At 45.7% G+C, this 24,470-nt stretch overlaps 1 protein-coding gene across 1 annotated transcript in view; it reads right to left on the bottom strand.

Moving 5' to 3' along the window:
- The window catches only part of Sec16b (SEC16 homolog B, endoplasmic reticulum export factor), a 41,540-nt gene extending 18,265 nt beyond the window's left edge, over positions 1 to 23,275 (bottom strand). The window contains 12 exon segments of the mRNA XM_051147646.1: positions 4,323 to 4,404; positions 6,722 to 6,819; positions 11,292 to 11,522; positions 12,061 to 12,196; positions 14,125 to 14,186; positions 14,520 to 14,671; positions 15,285 to 15,414; positions 16,493 to 16,595; positions 17,327 to 17,447; positions 18,079 to 18,191; positions 19,910 to 20,263; positions 23,144 to 23,275. Of these exon segments, the coding sequence (XP_051003603.1) occupies positions 4,323 to 4,404; positions 6,722 to 6,819; positions 11,292 to 11,522; positions 12,061 to 12,196; positions 14,125 to 14,186; positions 14,520 to 14,671; positions 15,285 to 15,414; positions 16,493 to 16,595; positions 17,327 to 17,447; positions 18,079 to 18,191; positions 19,910 to 20,202 (1,521 nt within the window). The 5' untranslated portion in view covers positions 20,203 to 20,263; positions 23,144 to 23,275.
- Between the last annotated feature and the right edge of the window lie 1,195 nt (positions 23,276 to 24,470).

Raw genomic sequence — 24,470 nt, 5'->3', positions numbered from 1 at the left:
CCACACCACGTAAATGCTGGTTTCCTCCCGCACAGATTCCACATGCCTTTGACCCATTTGAAGCTAGTTTTTATGTAAGATGATAGACACTGGTCTAATTACATTCTTCTACACATGGGCATCCAGTTTTCTCAGCATCATTTGTAGGAGAAACTTTCTTCTCTCCAGCTTGTTTTTGATGTTTGTGTCAAATTGCAGTAGTTACATGTACTCATGTTTAGGTCCTTGATTTTGCTCCACTAGTCTGCATGTCTGTTTTGGTGCCAGGATCATTTTTTTTTTAATTGCTGTGGCTCTGTATCTTAATATCTAGAAAGGTGGGCTGGAGAGATGGCTCAGAAGTTAAGAGCACTGGCTGTTCTTCCGAAGGTCCTGAGTTCAATTCCCAGCAACCACATGGTGGCTCACAACCATCTATCATGAGATCTGGTGCCCTCTTCTGGCATACACATGTACATGCAGGCAGAACACTATATACATAATAAATAAATAAATCTTTTTTTTAATAAGAACTAATTTTTTAAAATCTAGAAAGGTGATCCCTCCAACACTATTCTTTTTGTACAGATTGTTTTGACTACCTGCAGTCTTTTGTGTTTCCATATGAAATTTTAGGACACTGTTTTCAATTTTTGCAAAAAAAATGAGAAGGGGATTTTGATGTGGATTGAATTGAAATGTAAATAGCTTTTGGTAAATTGGTCATTTTCACAATATTAATTCTATTAATCCATTAACATGAAATGTACTTCCATTTTTAATGTCTTTTTTTTCCTGTTTCTTTAGAGGTTTTAGGTTTCATTATATGGGTTCTTCACCTCCCTGATTAGACTTATTTATATTTTCCCTGAGGCTATTATAAGTGGAGCGTGTCCATAACCTATTTTCCTGTATGCTTGTTGGTGGTATATAGAAAAGGTATTGATTCATACAACTTGATCCTTTATCCTGCCACATTGCTGAACGTGTCATTCCAAGACACTTTCTGGTAGGATTTTGTGTACTATCACGCCATCTACAAATATGGGTAGGTTCTCCCCCACTTAGAATGATGTTGGCTGTAAATTTCTCATTTGTAGATTTTATTGTGCTGAGATACTTCCTCCCAGTCCTGCTCTCCAGGACTTTTGTCATGAAGGCATGGTGGAGTTGGTCAAATGCTTTTTCTGCATCTATTGAGATGTCCCTGTGATTGCTGTCTTTAGGCCCATTATGTGGTTTATTACATTAATTGACTTTCATACACTGCACCCCACCCTAGGCTACCCTCCTCAGGGAAGAACTTCACAGGAGAAAGAACCAATGAAGAAATAACACAATGTGATAAATTCTACCCAGGCCCTAGATTCAACCCAAGTCCTGCCTCATGCTACCAGTGTGAACCTGAGCAAGTCTTCTATTTCACTGAACCTTTGTTTTCCCATCTCTAGAATGCAGATCATCACTTCTACCTGACATGATTCCTAGTAACAATAAAATAGACAGCTATATGAAGCATATAACACAGTTCTTCGCACTTGGTTTGCACAATAGGCAGGAGCATGCATGTATACACTAACAAACACACACAGAGAAGCTCAGTAGAGGAAAGGTAATTTGCAAACAGACTAAATCAATCCTGTAACATAGCTAAAGAGAGACTAAAACTGACAGTAATTGCTAACATTTAGAGTTCAGAGCCATTTGTAATTTTTTAGTGTTTATAATCATCACAAGGAATTAAGGATGTTTTATCCAACTCTATGTGATACTTGCTCCTTATCTATTTCAACAGCACAGTGTAAATATATATCATAATGGTGGTCATAAGGAGTCATCATAGTAAGAGCAGTTTTAATTTATGACAATGGCTGAGACCATGAACCACACCCTTGGCTAAACATTTCTCTTGCTAATAATTGCATACTCCATACTCCATGGGCACTGTTGCTCTCATTTAAACATACAGAAAAGAAACTCTTTCTACAAAATCATCAACATCATCATCGTCATCATCATCATCTTGGAAGTCATCATCTGTCTCCTCCCTGGTTTGAAGCAAGGTGAGGGTAGTGTAAAGTCAATTGTGTGTGTGTGTGTGAGAGAGAGAGAGAGAGAGAGAGAGAGAGAGAGATGTTAATTTCCTTGCTGGGATAGGCATACAAACATGATGGCTGATGGGTTCAGACATTCTTGCCTGTCATTCCATTGGTTGGCCATCAAAATCTCTACAAATAGAACAACTGTGATATTAAATAGCAGGCAAGTTTGCCTAGCCGTATTGAGCAAAGTCAAGCTTAAGCCTCAGATAAAGCCCACGCTGTGCATCCAGTGATCATGCTTCTTCCATGACACTACCATGTAGCAGAAGGGCAGCCTGGCCTTCAGTGTGAGGGCTAGGAAGTTCTCACACTCTAAGATCAAGTACTGAACTGGTGCGTTGCCTGCAGAGCCTTAGCGTGCCCATCTAAGAGCAGGGAAAATTAGCTAACTCTGCCTCATCACTGAGGCCCAATGGACCACAGGCTGATTACATCACCTCCTCCATTAGGTGCCTTGTGACATGGTACAATTCTATCGCAGTGCTGAATCTCCCATTCAGCTGAATTCTGAAGCATACCCTGTATTCCAAAATAGCTTACTAGTTTAATGATGGAGGATAGAAGGCATCATTTCTCTTTGCTTTGCTTTCCTTAGAATTATCCACAGTAAGAAGAAGGTCAAAAGAAAAACTGAGAAATTCATTTTCATTAAAACCAGTTACTTAAGCTTCAAGATACAGCTGCCAAAAGTAGTGGAGGTTGAATGGCCATCCATCAAACAGCAACAGAGGCAGCGAAACAATACTTCTATGAAGAAAGAACAGCAAGCAAGCATAAAGGAGCTCAGGAAAAAAGATGGCTCCAAGCAGGGAGAGAGAAATGTGACCTGCAGAGCTCAGGAAAGGAATGGGGGGGGGGGGCGTGTTGTGCAACATTAAATAAGCAAAGACGAAATGTTAGAACACAAAAGCAAGAGACACTGGGGGTGGTAAGAAAAGGAATGGAAAGACAGGAGTGGGCAAAGGAAAGAATGAGGAGGAAAAGGACAAAAATATTTTTAATTTGGGGGAAAAAGTAAAACTTAGGTATGGTGGCACATGCTTGGAGTTCTAACACTTGGGAGATGGTAACAAGAAGGCAGGTGTTCAGGATTGTCCTTAGCTACATGCTGGGTTTGGAGCCAGCATGGGTCTCAAAAAGGAAATGGACATATTTCTATAACTCACATGTTTATATATAGTTTATGCATATGAGATACATATACATGGAATTCCTGGAAATAAAAACAAAATAAATACTGAAAGATTCAATCCAAAAAAAAAATGTTCCTGAATTCTAAGATATGAATGTGTACATTCAAAGGGCAGGCTATGGTGTACTCCCAGAAAATAAATAAATAAAACAGACCCAGACAGTCAACGCCAAGATACGTGTTAGTAAAGCTATTGGGTAAGAAAAGAATACACTGGGGCAAATAGATTGGGTCTGGGCCAGGCATGGTGGCTCACACTTTTAATCGCAGCACTCAGGAGGCAGAGGCAGGCAGATCGCTGTGAGTTCAAGGCCAGCCTGGCCTACAAAGCAAGTTCAGGACAGTCAAGGCTAACACAGAGAAACCCTGTCTCGAAAAAGCAAAAAAAAAAAAGAAAGAAAGAAAAAAAAAGAAAGAAAAGAAAAGAAAATGGGTCTGTTACAGTGGAGGAGCTCTTGAGCAGGCCTCCACCTTCTCCTCAGCCATATTCATTTCATTTTCCAAAGCAAGAAGCCTACGTGTGCCCAGCTCTTGAGAGAGACAGAGACAGAGAGAGAGAGAGAGAGAGAGAGAGAGAGAGAGAGAGAGAGAGAGACAGACAGACAGACAGACAGACAGACAGACAGACAGACAGACAGACAGACAGACACGTGTGACGGGGACACTTCCTGCCAGAAGGGGCGGGAAGTCTGAGGAGCAACAGCTCCTGTACAATCAGGCACGGTGGGAGGGGCAAGGTCTTTAGAACCGGACAGACCTGAGCCAGTCACGGCCCCATTCCCCACTACCTCCACCACTGAGCCGTTTAACACCTTGGCACCCGTTTCCACGTCTGCAAGGCAGAGATAATAACTCCTCTCTCCATACCTGAAATTAAATACTATGTATCGAATCCTATATGGGTCAAGCACACTGTAGATAACCAATAGACTATTATTCATGCTTCATCGTGGAAAGTACCATATCTTCCCCCAAGCAGTCCCCAACACCCCACTCCCCAGCCCTTAGGACGCCAGGGTAGAGAGAGGGAAGCCTGTCACACAAAGTACCGTGGCTGCCTGTGGAACTCTTCCCGACATCAGCTGGAAAAGGGTCTGCAGCGGGTCGTTGAGTGCCAGGGTACTGGTGAAGCTGCGAGAAGAAAGGAGAGTGAGTGAGGATGGAGCCCAGAGGGAACCCGGCAGCCCGCTTGGCCGGAGCCTCTGTTCTGGAACTCAGCCTTCTCTCTGCTCCGCTGGGCCTGTGAGGCCCTTGAGGGAAGACTAACTGCATCTTCACCACGTCACACACCCGGAGTAGACTTCATCGGCCAAGGATACTTTCTGCATTTTTGCCCTAATGCCTTAATTCTTGGGTAGTCACTACCAAATGCCTTCTATCGGTGAGCCGATCACCCATATCTCCAGGTTGTCTGCTTAGCCCAGGGTAGCCCAGCAGTAGACCTGAGCGCTCTTCTCCATGGACCCCTCCTTCCTAGTCACCCTCATCTCCTCCTCACCAAACCCATCCCACTAAGCCTCGTTTTTCTGGCTCATCTCAAGCCTGGATCTGACTCACAAGCATCACATAGCCGTTTTCAATAACCGTAGAGGCATGGAAGAGGGACCAGAAATGATCCAGCTGATGACAAACTGTGGGATATGCTTAACAAGGATATAATAAGCTCTACAGCTGACTTGAGATTTAAGCATACTCAGGAAGAGATATTTTTTTACAATTCATTGGGCCTCATCAAAAATCAATGGCCCAAGGCAAAAAGTCTGTAGCAGAGATGTATGCTACAGCGTGGGGACGTGGGATGTTCATTTCCAAAACCCAGAGGGAAAATCGCCCCTCAGATCACCACCTTCTGCTTAATAGCACCCTTGCCACAGGAGCTGACCACATTTTCCATCACAGACAGCAGTGTGCCCACTATGGCAGCCGAGGACCATAATGGAGGGAGGCAGCATTGCTGGAGTTGAAGTAATAAAGCGTCTCTCTGAGACCATCGTGAAGAACAAACCACCAGGCAGTGTGGCAGCCAATAGGAACACAGACAAAACTTAAAATGGAGTGCATGGCTTCTCGTGCAACTCTCTGCCCAACAGGATTGACGGCCGGTTCGACCTACATAAGCTGGGATAGCTGCCTCCATAACATCGGCCAGCCCTGGAAGATAAATGTGCACACGTGACAGCTTTCTCATACTCTGACCCAAACCTGCTCCTACAGGAGGCCTCCACCTCACTCCTGTCACCTGTGGTGTGCACAGGAGTGTAGGGGACTCACGTGGAGGCCCTTCTACTGTGTCCACCTGGACCCAACAGCTCCTCTTCCTCTTCACACTGATTCCCACTGCTGTATTTCACCTCACTGAATCCAGCTGCTAGCCTTGCCTCTATCCTTACCTCCTCTGGCTTGGTCATCCTCCCTGGCCTACCATGGCACTTGGTACATTGTCAGGTGTGATCTCTTGCTAAGTACGCCTCTTCTTGCCACATTCCCAGCCCAATTAATGCCTTTTCTAGCATGGTTTATAGTTCTACTAGTTCATAGCCCTACCAGCCTCTCAGTAGCCACAGCTCAGTGCAAAACCAAGCCCTGGGCACTTCCTTAAGTTGAAACTCCTTAGCCTTCGGCCTCTCCCAGCTACACAAGTGACCACCCACCCTACTTTAACTAATGAGACTGTCTAAACCGACCCTTCCTGTAGAGGACAACTGCAGTGTAGAATTTTCTGAATTCTTGGAAATTCTGGCCCTGGGGAATAGTGCAAAAATGTTTTGTTCCATTTAAATGGATTGAAATAATGCCTCTTTGCCTAAGTTATAAGAATCTAGGGCCAGTACGCCTGCTTAGCAAGTAAAGCCACTCACTGCCAAGCTTGATGGACCTAAGTGTAGATGCCCCTGGATCTATGTGATGGAAAAAGAGAACTGACTCCTGCTAATTGTCCTCTGGCCTTCACACATGCACTCCATGGCACATCCACATATGCATGCACGGAGAGAGAGAGAGAGAGAGAGAGAGAGAGAGAGAGAGAGAGAGAGAGAGGAGAGACAGAATAAGTGTTTAAAAATGAAGTCTTGAGAACTGAACATGAAGGTGGCATGCTTATAATCCCAGTACTGAGGAAGCTAAGGACAAGGAAAATGAGAAGGGAGAGGAGGGCAGAGAGAGGAGAAGACAGGAGACATGAAGGGAGGGGAGGGGAGGGGAGGGGAGGGGAGGGGAGGGGAGGGGAATCAGGGAATGAAAAGAGTGCTGCACACATCTCAGTAAAAATAATTTGGGCAGCTGTGTGTGGAACTTCTCAATGCATTTTACACTTCTCCCCTACACACACACACACACACACACACACACACACACACACACACACACATACACACACACACACACACACCACCTTGGGAGGAAGGTTTATGGTTTATCTGCTCTTCTGGTCTTTGTAAGCTAGACTCACCCACTCATGACCCAGTTGTAGGTCCTAGGGTCCATCTTACTGGCTAGGAACAAAGCGTGGCCCCACAAGTGGTTTTTCATAGCCCATTCCAAGGCCTCCTGAAAAACAAAGCGTGACATTCAATAGAACCTTGCCCATTTCCCTCCAATAAAAACAACAAATTTCTATACATAGTCATTTCTGTACTCCCAAGCAACAGAAATTCCCAGAGAAACGTAGAAAATGAAGAACGGAGAGAAAGAGCATGAGTTCCACTCTGCGTGGTACTGCCCTCCCAGCCGTCTGCCCCTCTAGCCATCAGCCATTAGGACGTTGCACCAGTTTCTCCTCAAACGTGGTCACAGCCTCGTCTCTTTAGTATAAGTTAGAAACTACTTGTAAGAACCTTTCTACCAAGAATGAGGAAATGGGTTCACCCCAGAGGTGGAGTCTCAAGAAATGAATAGCAAAAATGTATTTTTGTGGCCCCGCTAAAGAACAGGGCCCTCCTTAACAGCGGTGGCGGAGAGGACCTTTTCCTTCCTGGGCACAAAGCCGGACACATCCCACCTCACTGACTCCCGAGCATGGCAGAGTCCAGGCTACCGTATGAGGATGACAATACCACTTACAGGTTTGGCCCGTAAAGTCAACCACATTCATTCCTAACTTGACATCAGGTTTCTGGAAAGGATTTCTGAGGGACCTTGGAAATTCTAAGCTGACGATGCTGAAGGCCACGGCATTCTGAGTCTGACGACATGGAGCCGGGGATGACCTGCAGGCTCATTTGTGTACTCTGATGGAAAGTAATTAATGGCCACTGTGCTTAAGCCAGAGTACGTAAGAGCTAGCTTGCAAGCCTACCACAAAGACCTACTGTTTGTTAACTGTCAAGTGCTTTCACAGGAGGAGCTGGCAGTACCATTGAGTAAGATGGACTAAAGTTGCAAACTTTAGAACACACACATTTATTTGCTTGTATAATTCAACTTTTAGTTGATGTTTAGAAGTGGTATTAATAACTTCTTTGGTGGGGAAAAAACATGATTTCTGGCAGAAAGTCACTAACGGGACAATTCTTCCTCTACGTAACAAGTATCTTTATTACCCCAACATACCTCCACGTAATCTCATTGCTAGAGGGGGCAAATTTAATTCTCATAATTAGGGAATTCAGTCTCAGATTCAGAGCAAGTGAAAAATAGCATTAGAATAACTTTTTTTAAAGCATGCTTGAACTATTCCATAATTCTTTTTAATTTATTTTTAAAAGAGGTAACCAAGGGGGTTGGTTTGGGATTATCAATTGACTCAAAATTTGGCTCATCCCAAAAATATAATTTATGAATAAGTAAAGAATTTGAGAACTTATGGAAGGTTGTCAGGATTGTTAAAACCCAGAAACAATGCCTGAGTCAACTACAAATAAATGTATCTTGGTTCCCAGCTCCTCGTTCATCACCCAAAGTCACCCCCGCTGCTCCATCTATCACTTACTCACTCACATCTATTGCTCAGGGTGGTGAGGTTCCCAGAAGCCTGTGTTCAGGCTCACACCGCCCAGATTCAAGCCCCACACCTACATCTAACTGCCCAACCTATAAATCTGCAAAACAAAACCAGGAGCTAACACACACGTTTCCATGGAGATAGATCAGATAATGCATAGAAGATATTGAGTTAGTGCCTGACAGGTAGAAAATAATTTTTTTAATCTCTGCTTTTGTTATTATTGTTATTACAGACATTGCTCATCCTTCTTGAAGGAAATGCTCAAGAATGATTTGCCTCTGTAGTACTGTGGATAGCTTTTTCTTCTTCTTCTTTAAATCTTTTATGTATGCTCTCTGTGAGGGTATCAGCCAGAAGTGGAGTTACAGACGGCTGTGAGCTGTCATGTGGGTGCTGGGAATTGAACTTGGATCCTCTGGAAGAGCAGTTAGTGCTCTTACATCTCTCTAGCATCTCCCCCCCCCCCCCCCGATAGATGTTTTTACATGGAATAAATCAATCACTGGCAAGATCACAGTCCCACTCCTCACTCATGGATAGGAAGTAACAGTCCCACTCCTCACTCATGGATGGGAAGTAACAGTCTCACTCCTCACTCATGGATGGGAAGTAACAGTCCCCCTCCTCACTCATGGATGGGAAGTAACAGTCTCACTTCTCAGTCATGGATGGGAAGTAACAGTCCCACTCCTCACTCATGGAGCTAAATCGATGCATCTAAAGAAGCAACTTTTTTTTAATTTTATTAATTTATTCTTATTACATCTCGATTGTTAGCCCTTCCCCTGTTTCCTCCCATTCTTCCCTCCCTCCCACTTCCCCCCTTCTCCCCTCCCCTATGTCTGTGATTGAGGGAGACCTCCTCCCCCTATATATGCTCTTAGAATATCGAGTCTCTTCTTGGTAACTTGCTATCCTTCCTCTCAGTGCCGCCAGGCCTCCCCATCCAGGGGACATGGTCAGAAAAGGGGCACCAGAGAAGAAGCAATTTTTTGATACCCATCAAAACGATAAACTGCACACCCTTCCACTCAACACTTCCACTTCTAGAAATTCACCTTACAAATATTCTCTCATAGTGGGCAAAGCGATGGTGACGCTCTGGGTATGAAATGTTCCCCCACAAAAGGCCCACGTGCTGAAGGCCTGTCTCCCAGCTCTTGGGAGGTTAAGTGGGTCACAAGGACTCCGATTTCACAAGACGGAGGGGATGTATATGCCGTAATATAGCAGGCATAAGAAAGCGCAGGTTCAACAGAACACTCTCAAAGCCAAACCCATAGTGCTGCCTGTCTGGGTACAGGCCACGGGTTCAACACACTTCCAGCCTTTTTAATGATTAGAAGCATGTGGCGTGAATCCGTGTACCCTGTCCATAAATAAAGTTTAAAACACAGCCGTAAGCCAATCTCACTCATCCTGTGTCTCCTGTTACCACCCTCCATCTCAAGGCAAATTTGGCAAAGCCTGAAACAGTCACTCCCACCCTTTAAGGGAAAAAGTGTGTCAACCAGAGTTTATCATCTAATATATCTTGTTAAATGAACAACATAAGGTCCAGTAAAGATGTACAGAATGGTGCCATGAAAAAAACAATTACACATCCAAAAAAATCTCCAGATTTTTTTTAAGATTGTACTTCCAACCATGTGTACGTGGCCTGTGTGAAGGGATTCCATGCATATGGTACCTATGGAAGCCAGAGGTGTCTAATCCCCTGGAGCTTGAGTTACAGGAAGTAATGAGCTGCCTGATGTGTGTGTTCTGGGAATCGAACCCAGGTCCTTTGGAAGAACAATACACACTTTTAAACACTGAGCCATCCCTTTAGGCCCTCCAGATATTTTAAAGAGACAAGTATAATATCTGGGGGTAGGAATCTTTGTCCATTATATTCCTATCACCTTCTGTCTTAGCTAAACTGATTTGATTTTAATAACATTTTTAAATATTCAGATTTACTTTATGACTTTTACAAAACAAGAGAACAACTTCAAATTTAAACAAGGCAACCATCTCCACCCATTACATGCCAGCATTCGGTGTTGGCAAGAATGCCTGAGATCCGGTGACAGGGATATTTTCTTTAAAATAATCTCTCCATAAACTAAGCTGTTGTATATGTGGGGGAAAAAAACAGAAATAGACCATCTTTAATCTATTAATTCCTAGCAAAATGTGCATAACTTGCAATGAGTAACAAAATTATGAATTGTCTCACTTTCCAACAATAGTGAGCTTATTTTCATTGTTGTTAAATTATGTGTATGGGAGGGGTGCATTCCCACGAGTCCAGGTGCCCACTTAAGATAGGTGCTGGATCCCCAGGGAGCTCCATGGAGCTGGAGTTACAGATAATTGTGTGTTTCCCCACATGGGTGCTGCGAACTGAACTCGAGGAGTAATAGTAGACACGATCGACTGCTGAGCCACCTCTCAAGTCCCTAGAATGTTTACTTGCTTGCCTGCTTGCGTGAAGGGTGCTTGGCTAGCATGTACAAGGCACTGAATTGAATTCTTAGAGCTACAAAAATAGTAAAATTGCACTATTCATACATATTTAATGTTATTAGGGTATTTGTTTTTGTTTTTGTTTCGAGACAGGGTTTCTCCGTGTAGCTTTGGCTGTCCTAGACTCGCTTTGTAGACCAGGCTAGCCTCAAACTCACAGCGATCCACCTGCCTCTGCCTCCTGAGTGCTGGGATTAAAAGCGTGGGCCACCACACCCAGCTATTATTAGGGTATTTAAAAAGAAATAAACAATTATATACGTATTTCTTTGGAGTTGTGTTTTTTATGCAGGATATCCCTTTATAAGCTGCCCTCAACTGATTTTTAATAGGGAAATGCAAGGAGTAATATAAAATGGGAGCAGATGTTGTCTTTTAACAATCGGCAACGTAAACACTGCAGGTGTTAACAGCAAATGCCTGTGTGTTTTTATTTTTCTCCCTGTAACTTTCTGATCATTTCACATGTGCTACGAGAGGGCTATTCTAGCCGTATCATTGAAGGAGGGGGAGACGGGGAGAGGGATGGTGGTCTGAAGGAAGGCTGAGGGGAAGGGCTTCTCACCTTCTTCCTTCCGTAGTAGAGCAGCTTGGTGAATTTCTCCACGATCTGTGCGGGCGTCTCCACACTAGGGGGAATCTCCCCAGTGAGCAGGTTGCGAGTCCCGGAGCTCTGCACCGGCCAGTGCTCGTCAGTCAGGTTGATGAGGTTGGCCACCGGGGGCTGCCTCCTGTACTTCTCCAGCTTCTTGCAGTCCTGCATCAGCAGCTCAGCGATGTCAGAGCCCACCATGGACTGCAAGGGAAAGAGAGTTATCCTGGGGGTGGAGAAGGAAGATGAGAGGGTCTGTGCCTTCTTCCTGAGGCAGTCATGCAAATACACGGTAGACCTTCTGTGAATAACTCCGTTTCAGCATCACCTTCACTATGGCGGTTACTAACACTCATTAGAGCCACTCAAAATTCCCCTGGAATCTGGCTGGTGCATAATGCAGGGGCCGCTCTGAGGAAAGGTCAGCATTGGCATACTGGTATTGGCGACCAAGCTGAACTTTTTTTTTTTTTTTTTAAGATTTGTTTCTTTGTTTATTATGTATACAGGGTTCTGCTTGTCCGCCAGAAGAGGGCACCAGATCTCATTATAAATGGTTATGAGCCACCATGTGGTTGCTGGAAATCGAACTCCGGACTTCTGGAAGAGTAGACAGCTCTCTTAATGTCTAATCCACCTCCCCAGCCCCAAGACTGCTTTTTCTAATTGTGCCATACACCAACTCCCAGGACTGAACCTTGAGCCTGCCCTCTGTCTGCCCCTACTGATAGCAGTGACTTACCCCGTTCTGTCGACAAAGGAGAACCAGCAGATGCCAAAGGAGAGCGGAGTCCCTGCTCCCTGGTGTCTCGGATTTGAGACACTGAGCTGCTTTCTTCTGGCAAAATGTCATGACATCCACTTTGTGTATGTCCTCCCTGTGGGGTGATTCAGGAAGCAAGGCCTGAGCTGGCCGACTTGCAGGGGCCCAGGTACCCCACACAGTGAGCTAGCTAACGTGGCAGAAGCCTCACGGCGCCGGACTGGAAGTCTACACTGGGGTTTTTTTTTTTTTGTTTTTTTTTTTTGTTTGTTTGTTTGTTTTTGTTTTTGTTTTTTTCTTGTTTTGTTTTGTTTTGCTTTGCTTTGCTTTGCTTTTCCCCCTACAGAACAGGAAGGAGTTTCTGAGATTCTCTTATGCATCCGACCATCTTGTAGATGAGGAAAATGAAACCTTCTAAAGCCTCTGTTTAAAGTCAGACAAGACCGGATCCACGTCTGCTTTACACTAGCATCTCTCTCGCTCTGAGCCTCAGTGCCATTCCCTCCTCAAGACAGGACTATAAAAAGAAGCTGCCTCCATACAAAAAGGGATGAGCAAACTGTGTGGCATCCATCAAATAAATGCTTATCAAGTGGACATTATTTTTCGCTCAAGAACTTTCAACAAATCAATGCCAAGTGGAGCCAGCATCATACTATTTAAAACACTACTTAGTTTTCTGCATACCTGTAAGACATGGTCAGGCAGCAGGTGGGGGGATGTGGGGGATTGGCACATGAGGAATGACCCTTGAGGTTGTCCTCTGGCCTCTACATTTGTGCACACATACATGTGCACGCGCACACATGCATGCCCACACACATACACAAAGCACACAGCTAACACTCATTTTTACTTGAAAGAGTTCTCGGTTGTAATATGAAACTTTCTTGGGGGCAAGCTTCAGAATAAAATTGTACGCACAAAGTAATGGTAGCGTTTAATGGGCTTCCCATGAATAGGGTCTCACAGCCTTTAGAGGAGAGAGAGTGAGCGCTATACATCTTCTCAAGAGGAAAACCTAAAGAGGACTGATGAAACACTAGTCAGACGTCGATTCTGGTCCTCTGCAGCCAGGACTAGCCACAGCTTTGAAAAAAGAAAGTTGTTGAAAATGCTAACGCAGTTCCAGTTCATTCCTGCAGAGGGCAGACGTTCACAACGTCAGGGAACTGGAAAGCTGAGTTACAGCTCAGTTTGAAGGCTGTTTTCCCTAGCTGTGCTCCATTTCCGACTAATATCTATCAAGTATGTAGGACACTAAGGCTTCCCACCAACTAACCTCTATGAAACAGAACTGTTTTTTAGATGTTTAACTTGTTAGCCTAACTTTTCTTTCTGCCCTTCAAATACGAAGCACCTTGTCAAAATTACTCCTCTTTTTCTATCTACTGGCATAGAGGAAAGTGTTTCAAATAAAACAGACATTTTCTTCCACAGAAACCAAGACCTGGGCAGGAAGACTCCACAGGTTCCCACTGCCTTTATTTAAGAGTTGATGGGGGCTGGAGAGATGGCTCAGCGGTTAAGAGCACTGACTGCTCTTCCAGAAGTTCCGAGTTCAATTCCCAGCAACCACACGGTGGCTCACAACCATCTATAATGTAATCTAATGTGCACTGTCTACATAATAAATAATAAATAAATCTTTTTTAAAAAAAAAAGAGTTGATGATATAGTTTAGTGGGTAAGAGCACTTGCTGTGAAAGCAAGAAGACACAGGTTCGAATCCCGCATGCCCACATAAAAAAAAGCCAGACATGGATACATGCATCTGTAATACCAGAGTTTGGAGGACAGACACAGGCATATCCTGGGCGCTCAGTGGGCAGGCAGTCTAGCCAAAATGGCTTCAGGTTCAGTGAGAGACCCTGTCTAAAAAACTAGGAGAGCAAAAGAGGAAGATGAGAGAGTGAACGAAGCAAACAATGATGTCTTCCATTTCCAGCTTCCACAAACGTATGCATGTGTGCACCTTCACACAAGTGTGCATACACCACACACACACACACACACTCCCTTAACAATCTTGCAGTACTTTACCTGATGAGGGGTCCTGGGAAACTTCTCATCTCCTCTTGATCCTCGGAATCATTAAGTATAACCTGGAGCAGAAAACAAAATTATGTCTTTTCCCCCGCCCCAGTGCCACCAGTCAAATCCAGTATCAGACCCAGGGCTACGGTCCTGCGGTGTGGCTCAGTGCCTTATGGAGGCAGTTACCCTGTTGAAGACGAGCCACTGGCATCTCAAGGCAAATGCAAGCCTAGCATCACTTCTTTCAAAGAAAAGCCCACCCATTCCGGGCCACTGTCTAGGGTCTGAGTGCCTCAATTTCCCCTCCTGGAGAATCTCAGCCTCGAGCAAACTGGAGCCCTGAAAGGAGCAATTGAGGTGAGCGGAGCGCCTACATCCCCAAGGCCCAAGATATTGATTACCTCCATACTGTGCACTTCAACAAGGGCTGTTTGTCCATCAGCAGGAGAGTTGGGGGACACACATACTAGCTGGCCTCCTGGCCCAAAACTCACAGACACATGGGGAACATAAAACCTCATAGGTGCCTTGGGAACGGTTTCTGAGGCGTCATCTGGCCAAGAGACACACGAGGGCATCGTTAGGTTTATTTTCACTGCTCTTTAGTTGACATATTTCTGTTCAAACTCCACCTGGGCCACGATGTGATGCTGAGCGAGATGCTTAGTTAGAAAAGGGCATGCTCTCTAGTCTGACTTAAACCACTAAGAATATGTCAGGGTTGTGTGCAAGGGTTGGTCCGGATGATAATGCACTCGCCTCGGATTCTCAAAGATGTTCAGAAGACAAGCGGCCTCCTGCTGCCTGGGTTCCTTTACATGTGGCGAGCCTCCAGACTCGCACTTTGTGACCTGGCTTCACCTCACCCAGTCCTCTCTGATCTTCACTTTCCTCGCTTGTGCTTAAACGCACCCCAGAGTGCCTCCTGGCCCTACCTAATGATGACTAGGAGCAGTGTCCCCTCCCAAGAGCCACCTATGATGGCCCGACCCGTCACTAGAGAAGACGTGGGAAAGGGATCCGAGGCTGGCTTCTCTGCCTAGACCTGCATAAGCCAATATAAGGCAAACATAGACCCATCCCTGCGAGTACAGAAGGGTAACCTCCCACATGACCACACCACCCTTAGCAGAATTAGCCAGCTCTCGTGGCCACTTGGTACCCACCAGGCTGAATAGGCCTCCAAGTTTCATGCGGATCAGGGACGTCTGCCATGTACTGGCTGAGCTCGTAGCTGCTAGAGCTAAGGCCAGACTCATGATGTTGGAGAAGGCTGGATCTGCTGGTCAGCGGTGGCTGTGGGGGGCGGGGGGAGAAAAATGATTGAATGATCTGGAGAGCTTGTCCTACCTCTTCCCAAGTGTTCCTTCAAAGAAACAAATTCAAGATTTCCACTAAACACAGTAAGGGTGGATTCGTGGAAAGAAGAAAGTACCCCATGGAGCACACCCCAGTGAGGTCAGGTGACTTAGGTTTCAAATTTTCACCCTGCTGCTATGACCTTAAACAGGTGACTTGGGTTTTCCCAGCCTAATACCTTCATGTGCAACATAAACGTATCTGCCCTATACACTTTACTTATTAATGCACTGGCTATTTTGTGAACAGCCGGTACACTCTGGATATTGTGAATTCCCCCACAGACAGGTGTGCAAGGAATTTACCACCCAGGAGAGATGACTAAGACAGTGGATTCAAAGGCTCCTTGTACCCTGTAAAGTGCTGTTCACACATTGGGGTTTTAATATCAGTCACCATAACCTATGTCATACCCTAGTAAGTAATAGGGACAGAAAAACTGTGTACAAGAAAAAAAAAATCACATGAATCTAATCAAGGAGAAAAAAAAAAAAACCTAACCCTAGCCTGCCAAAAATTAAGGGCTCAACTCTACAATGCTTTTGTAACTTTTCTATACATCTAAAATTATCCCATAATAAAATATTTATCTCAATACTATTAAGAGCTCTATTTTGTGACCTAGATGGCACATACATTAGGATTTCAGACCAAAGAGATTAAAGAATCAGGAAAGATTTCAAGGCTGCTTTTCAAACCTAAATTAAAAGATTCTAACAACTTTTCATTTCCTAAGCCCCTAGTCCCCTGGGGGTGCCCTAACACCTAACAGGTCGTGGCAGCCTCTTCGCTTTCCAAGCACCTCACAGTGAATTGCGTCCTACCCACTCGACAAAACAGGAATAGGTCAGATCAGGGCTTCCGACTGGTAAAACCAAAACAGGAAGGGGGCAGGGGAAGTGGTGTGACTGGGGACTCTGCTGGCAGCTGCAGACCCCCATCCCTACCTGCCACTGCTGACAAGGTGGCTTAACACATGGCCACAGGCCTCCAGCCCTCTGTCATTTTAGGTTACCTTTTGCATGTGGGCCTCGCTCTCTGGAAAGAACTCCCCGGGCTGCTCCTGTCCAGCAGCGACAGAAGTAAGGCCATCTTTGTATGGATTCTTACTGGTGTATCTGCAGGAAAATGACAGCAATGTTGAGACAGGTCCGGGGTGAGCCAGCAAGGCTGAAACACTCTCTGCTGGAGGCCGGCCTGGTGCGCTCAGTGTGGCCAGGTGTCAGGCCAGTCTGAGTGCTAGAGCAAAAAAACCATTTCCCCCTCTCTCTCCCACCTCAATATGCTAGGAAGATGGAATGTTTGGGTTCCACACACAGTTATTAGAAGTGGTCCAGACCTTACAGAGAACGGCTGGTCACTACAGCCTAGCCTCCTCAGAACCGTTGTGTTGGTCAATTCCAAAGACTAAGGGCACCAGGCCAAACACTTCAGTAAAACGTCTTCCCTGCTGTGCCTTATGCCAGGAGGACGCCCATGCTGAGGACCAGGGAGAGGGAATAGAGAGGCCCCTTAGCACCAGTAAGGCCCCAGCCATAACAATCACTGCAAGACCACAGCATTTCTGGGGCCAATATAGGATCTGGCCTTTAGATGGGCCGCAAGTAATCTGACAGGATGTAGACCGATCCTGAATGGGACCAGCTCTCAAAGATTTAAAAAAAAAAAAAATCTCTCTTCCTAGGATCCCGTCAGCAGTTGGCCTGGGCCACCTGGGACTATCTCCATGTCTCTGTGGCTGGAACAAAAGCAGGCTGTATCTTCCATGGCACAGGGGCCACCACCAGATGCCCTTAGATTGTCCTAACAGTGTCCAGCTGGATCTTGTCAGTGTGGCTTGTCCTCCCGCACTTACCGGGTCTCACTATTTGTTCCAAACGAACTATCATGCTTTTCACGATGATGCTCACTGAAGTGCTTCTGCTCTCCATAATCTTCGTGCCAGGTGTAAGGACTCCCTCGCCTTGCCGCTGCACCCTCAGAGAGAGCAAAATAGAGACAGGTCACTCACTGCTCTGCAAAGTCCTTTTAGAAAGATACCAGGGAGCTATGAAGCCGGGGTGTTCCAGCACAGTAAGTAAAATGTATTTCCCAAATCGAGTCAAGTGATGGATGAGAGCTAACAATGAAAGCATCCCAACATGCTCCGAACCAGTTTCCAGTTTGCATGGCTTTATATAGCTTCACAACAGCTGTGTGTGTGTGTGTGTGTGTGTGTGTGTGTGTGTGTGTGTGTGTTCAGTGATGAAATAGATTCTCTATGCTACCTAGTCATAAACTATCATAGCACAATATCCTAGTCTGTGGCGGCATAGGATCTCCCGTTGGTGTGCATCTCCTGCCCCCAGGTATTCAGCATACCCAATGGCCCTAAGAACTGACTTTGCTGTTACTGAGGAGTAAATATAACCTTTGCTACAAGAAGGAATAAGAGGAAAATGTGGATGGAGTGTCTACTGTCCACAGAATGAGTAACAGAGGGGTAGGCTCGGTATTGTCCAAGGGCAGGGTCTCCAAGCATGGCACCAGTCATCTCTGGCCCTGGCAGTAGGCTGCCCATGCATCTCTAGTCCCCAAAGGCTTCTGGGCATCACTTCATACCTCTTTCCTCTTGTAGGAGCTGTGGGTGCCCATGGTAGTAGTAATTTCCATAGGCATACTCATCCCTCGGTGTGGGAGTGTGGTACCTCCGATAGGGGTCCTCGTAGCCTGGCCTGAGATATCACAAAGACAGTCAGTCATTGATGGATGACCGTAAGGGGAGAAACCAAAAGGAGAATGGATGAAACACACCGCTTCAGAAGACAGGATGACTGCCCAGTTCAGAATCTGTCTGCTTCACGTTAGGTCAGAAAATCTAAAATCAGAACAAGGGACTACCTTTACCTCACAAGAAGGCTCCTTTTTTTAACTTTAAAATGTTCTTGTTAAAAGGAATTTATTTACAAGTCTTCTTGTAGCAGTAGTCCTAGTCCCCAAATATATACACCCAGTACCACAGAAGCTGATATCTTAGAAACCGCAGCCCTGGAACTATCTGTGGAAAACCCCCTTCCTGAGGAGCCTGTGTAAGAGTGTGACGTGCCACCAGAATGTCCATGCATATTATAGACAGAAAGGAGACTGGTGTGGTTGCTTCTCTTGTCCCTGTCCTTAACACACTCAATTCCTCTTGAGAACTCAGCCCAGAGAACTGGGGAAAGGAACATCATTAGTGTCCCTATCAATTAATAATAACCACAGAGGTGAAATGCTTTACAATAATTGCTGAAACTTTAACCTTCAAACTGAAGGTCAGAGAGATACAATCCCAACTAGAAGAGATAAAGGAAAACATATATGGCTGCTAATAGTCTGTGAGATATTTAGTTCAATGCTAGGGCCTGGGGGAGCAGGAGTTCAAGATTCTCCACAGAATCACCTCTGTGGTCTCTTCTTCCTCACCCTACAGCCTGAAATTCTGCATTTGCCTTCTCTGAAGTGGGTTTTTCTTAAAGTTCTTACATATGAAACGGTGATCTTTGCATGTCTGCCACCCTCTCGTCATAGTTCAAGACCTTAGGGTTGTTGGTGCTGTTGGTATCAGGCTAAGATCACAGTGTCCTAGGGAAAGCTTTCCCACAGAATACAAATGCTCCTTTTTATAATCTCAAAGCCCAGAGGTCCCATCTGCTCTCTTATATTTCTGCCTTCTATCCATCCCTCCACCCCAATCTCAGTGATCACAGCTTTATGAAGTTCTACTTGGGATTTTAAGAAAAAGAGAAATACTGTCACCAGTCACCAAAAACCAAATCAGGCTAGGATAGGTTTCAGCTAAGCCAATAGAGAACAGTGGGTGCCTTGGTGAGGGTCAAACTTGACACAAATCTAGACATATCTAGAAGGAGAGAATCTTAATTAAGAAAGCTCCTCCATAAGATTGGCCTCGAGGCAAGCCTCTGCAAGGCACTTTCTTGACTGGTGATTGATGTGAGAAGGCCCAACCCACTTGGGGCGGGGCCACCCCAGGCAGCCGGTTCTGGGTTGTGGAAGAAAGAAAACTAACTGAGGGATTCGGGTCTGCTTCAGTTTCTGCTGCCAGGTTCCTGACTTAAGTTCCTGCCCTGAGTGTAAGCTGAAGTAAATGCTTTCCTCCCCAAGATGTTTTGGGTTATGGTGTTTTATCACAGCAATAGAAACCCTACCTAAAACAAGAAAGAGGAGAAGGAGGAAGAGGAGGAGGAGGAGTACAAGATGGTTAATGCTCTTGAGAGGCTGTGTGAGGCAGGAGGATCCTAAGTTTGAGGACAATCTGTTCTATGTAACAAGTTCCAGGAAAGAGGGAACTGGGCAGGGAGGAAGAAGGAAATGAACAAGAAACAAGAACAATTAATAAGCTATGCATGGCTACTTAGGAGAGATAGGTCCCCTGTAGCCCGAAAAATCATACCTTGAGTACACCTGACTAGAATAAGATCCTTTCAAGTAGTCATCTCCAGACACAGGCTGAGACCACTCCCCAGGCCTGGGTACATAGCGGGGTTGTTGCTGGTCAGCCCTGGGGTCCTGCTGTGGCTTTGAGTTCCTGTAGGCATCTTGCCATTGGTGGTACTTCTCTACACTGTACTGAGGGTGAGGGCGTGGTCTATAATGTCCACTCTGGAGCCCTCTGTTTGCATCCTTCGATGGTGCTGTGGGCCTCCCTTGTGGCTGAGATGGCCACTGGGGAACCCAAGGTTCCATCTCTGACCCTTTGTGTTTTCCCGCTTGGGTCTTGAGGCTGTTACGTAGTTATTTTAATTTCCTGCACACAAAAGAAAACAAATCATCATTCTGGAAAGCTGGGGACATAGTTCAGTTAGTAAAATGTTTGCCTTTCAAGCATCAATATGCAGGTTTGTGGGGGCTGGGTTTTTTGTTTGTTTGTTTAAAGGTTTATTTATTTATTATGTATACAATGTTGTGTCTGCATGTACAACTGCACGCCAGAAGAGGGCACCAGATCTCATTATAGATGATTGTGAGCCACCATGTGGGTGCTGGGAATTGAACTCAAGACCACTGGAAGAGCAGCAAGTGCTCTTAACCTCTGAGCCACCTCTCCAGGCCCCTCAACATGTGTATTTGATCCCAAGCAGTTACATAAAAAGCTGCACAGACATGGTAGTGCACACTTGTAATCCCAGTGCTGGGATCCCTGGGGATCGCTTGACAACCAACTGATCCAAACCAGTGAACCCTAAGTCCCAATGAAAGAATTTGTCTCAGAAAACAAGGCATATGGCTCCTGAGGAATATCACTCAAAGTCAGCCTCTGGCCTATACATGCACACACATGCAATCACACACATGCATACACAGAGAGAGAAAGAGAGAGAGAGAGAGAGAGAGAGAGAGAGAGAGAGCGTTTTAAGCCTTTATCCAAACATGGTAGTTGATGAGATTCTGTGAAAAGAGCAACTATGGTTCTCAAAATTGTCTAAAGCAAACCATATGAGCACACACAGAGAGGAATAGGAAAAAAATCAAGCTGATACATTAAATGAATAACAGGCTAGACAATTAGATTGATGCTGATTAAAAAGTACATATGGAACAACAGATGTGGGTGGCATGGGAGGCAGATAACAGTACTTGCTGCAGCTACAAAATGCTATCAAGGAATCCCAATTAATGTTTCCTCGTTTATCCCACCAGCAGATGTTTATGCCACACTTAAAACGGATGCATTGATGCATCAGAAATAGAGTGAGCCATGTGGGGAGCTAGTCAGTGTTCAAATCATTAATATATCTCTTACCAGATAGATGATTTGTTTAGCCCTCAATGTCCGTTCCCATGGAGATGGCCAATACTATGGGCTAGAGTTGCAGGGTTAGTGTCAAAGTTAAACACGGCATATGGGAAGTGCCTAAAACTGCCTAGAACATAGTAAGTGTTCAATACATCATAGTAAGTCTCTTCAGAATCTGAGGTTAGGATAGTGTGAGTGACTGAAGGCCTCGCAGGTCCAGGGAGATGTGTCACTGGTTAACTGTTCACTGCATAAACATGAGACCCTGCGTTTGGATCCCTCCCACATACATGAAAAGCCAAGCCTGGTGCTTCTGTACCCATCAGTGAGCTTCCGATTCAGTGAGAGACCCTGGCTCAAAAAATAAGATGAAGGGCAGTAGAAGAAGATGCTCAGTATTGACCTCTGTCCAGCCTACACACACACACACACAGACACGCATCTCACACACATCACACACACAAACACACCACATCACACACAATGCATGCACACACATCACACACACAGAGACATGCATCACATACACAAACACACACATATACCCTACATCACACACAATGCATGTGCACACACATCACACATGTGCACACACGGGGTACATGCACACATACACATGCAGGTGCACAGACACACATGAGCACACACACCATCACATCACCACATACAATGCACACACACTCATACACACATACATACAAGCACACACACACGCACATACAACCTAACGCACACAAGTCATGGACACACATATACCACACACACATCTCCCCACACACACTGTTTCAACTGACCCCATGACAGAATTCTTTTCCAAATACTTTTTTTTTCCCCAAATACTTTCTTTAACCTCCTCTCTTTCCCTTCCTCAGGGAGAACCAACAGACGCAAGTTTAGAGCTGCTGATGTGGGAAAATGGAGAGCCAAGCCTCTCAGTTCTTTATGACAGAAGACATTTCGACCTAGGAGTTTCTCTCCTATCAGACTAGTTTCCCCACTCATTCCTCAAGATAAGAACTAGCTCCAGAGACCAGCGTCCTTTCTCAGATCCTCTGCTTCCACGGCAGGGGGCCACATAACAGAGGGAAACCCCACCAGGTCCTGCTCCTGTTCAGAGAGCATGCTGGGTCACCAGCATACACAGGCAAGGACAGCCCCCACCACCACCCTCCTTTCCCCCCTGGGAATGTTGAAGCAACGAGATTCTGATTGAACCTGTTAGCTTGCTCTTAGTCTGGAAGCTCCCAAGTTCAGCTGAAAACCCTTATCAGAAGAAAAGGTCCAAAGGGTCTGTGATGAAACCAAGATCACCCTGTTTGAATACCACAGAGCCAGGGTCCAGAGCAATGAGCCAGGAGCTGTGAGACAGCACAGAGCAGGTAAGAGGTCAGCCATAGCACAGGAGCTTGGGCCCTCATCTCTGTGCCAGCTTGCTTCCTCGAAAAACTCAGTGGTGATGAAGACGTTGCCAGCAAATTCCAGGAAGGGCCCGATACCCCTCATCCTTTGGATCCTTTGCTAAAGACCCATGAAACACAAGGGTACTTGGAAACAAGTAAGAAGAACTTGAAAAGTAATTGATTCACTTGTCCCCCAGCCTTTGCACTAAGCACCCTGGCCCCAACTACAAAGGCACAATACCAGATTGTTCTGTCACCAAGAGCCACCAACTCCAGGAGGTTAGAACTTGGGTTATAATTAAGGGTACTCACTCTCAAACCTCTGAGAGCCTCAGAATGAAAGAATTCTGTCTATAATAACAGTCACAGCTTTGTATGCACAGAAGTGACCCCCTGACTCAACATGGACAAAAGCGTCCTTCCGTCTTCTGGAGCACAACTCAAGGGAAAGAAGGGTGCCAGTGCCCCCCACCACCTCCCCCTCACGCACCTGCTCCGCGGCCTCTCCACCGTCCTTCAGCGTGCCTCCAGGGGCCTGCTGGGGAGTGCCTTCTCCCCTCTTAGAGACTGACAAAGTCCAGGTGCCACATCTACCAAGCCTCACCTGGCCTTCAAATCTACAGCCAATTACTTACCTTTGCAACCGCCCGGCCTCCGCGGACCTGATTCTTTAGGGCAAAGTACAGTGTAGCTACGACAGGCTGGGACAGTCCTGACTTGGCATATTTGCTAAGAACCTGGTAGGGGCCGGTGCTTTTGTTTACCTGGTCATGGACTGAGCCAGTTTCACTCCTATGAGAATAAGTCAAGTCCAACCCCCACTACCTGCACCGTCCGCCCCCCTCCCCCCCCCCCCCACAACAAATACGGAAGAGGCACACTAGAGAAAGGAAGCACAGAATGGCCTGAGGCAGACTGATCCTTGGGGTGTGGACCTGTGGCTCTGCCACTGACTGGGATCTGTCACTCAAAGTCTCTGAGCCTCAGTTTCTTTTTCTAACACTTGACTGACAGGCTCACGGAGAGGAGTGGATGTAGTGAAGTAATGAGCTACAAGCAAGTACACACTAAGAGCAAGCACAGTCTTTCCAGACTAAAGGAGCTGACTGCGTGCACCGAGGGAGGTGGAGCATAAATACCTGGATTGCCTGGCCTGCGTTTCCCCAAAGGGCTCTGACTGCACAGTCAACTGTTTTCCAGCTGAAGGGGAGATTTAAGTCCCAATACTGAATTGAAGGCACTGAAAGGTTTTCTATCACAAGAAAGTTATTTCCCACATTTGAAAAATACATTTGTTCATGCTATTAAAGTAAATATGGAGTGGATCATTACTCCTCTGGGATGTACATTTTAAATTTTAAATCCTCCTCTAGACTGGACCCAATTTTTATTCTTTCAACAAACTTGTTTTGTCCTACTACATGTTAAACCTATGGCTCATGGGTGCTAAGAGCCATATCCTCACCCCTGGGTTTTTGTTGGTGGTGGTGGTGGTGGTGGAGGTGGTTTTGGTTTTTTGCTTTTGTGTTTTGGGTTTGGGGGGAGGGGTCAGTTTGAGACAAGGTTTCTGTGTAACCCTGACTGTCCTGGACTCTTTCTGTAGACCAGTCTGGCCTCAAACTCACAGAGATCCACCTGCCTCTGCCTCCTGAGTGCTGGGATTAAAGGCATGTTCCACCATTGCCCTGCTCAGCCCTGGTTTTGGAGAAGGAAGTCTCACTAAGTTGCCCAGGCTGGTCTTGAACTCCCTCTGTAAACAAAGTAAACCTTGAAGTTGATTAGAGGCCTTGAACACCAGTCCCAAATCAACAAACCCT

This window comes from Acomys russatus, chromosome 6 (genome assembly GCF_903995435.1).
Source record: "Acomys russatus chromosome 6, mAcoRus1.1, whole genome shotgun sequence".
Lineage (NCBI taxonomy): Eukaryota > Metazoa > Chordata > Mammalia > Rodentia > Muridae > Acomys > Acomys russatus.
The sequence above is the reverse complement of the archived record's forward strand: the minus strand, read 5'-3'. Positions and strand labels throughout refer to the sequence as shown.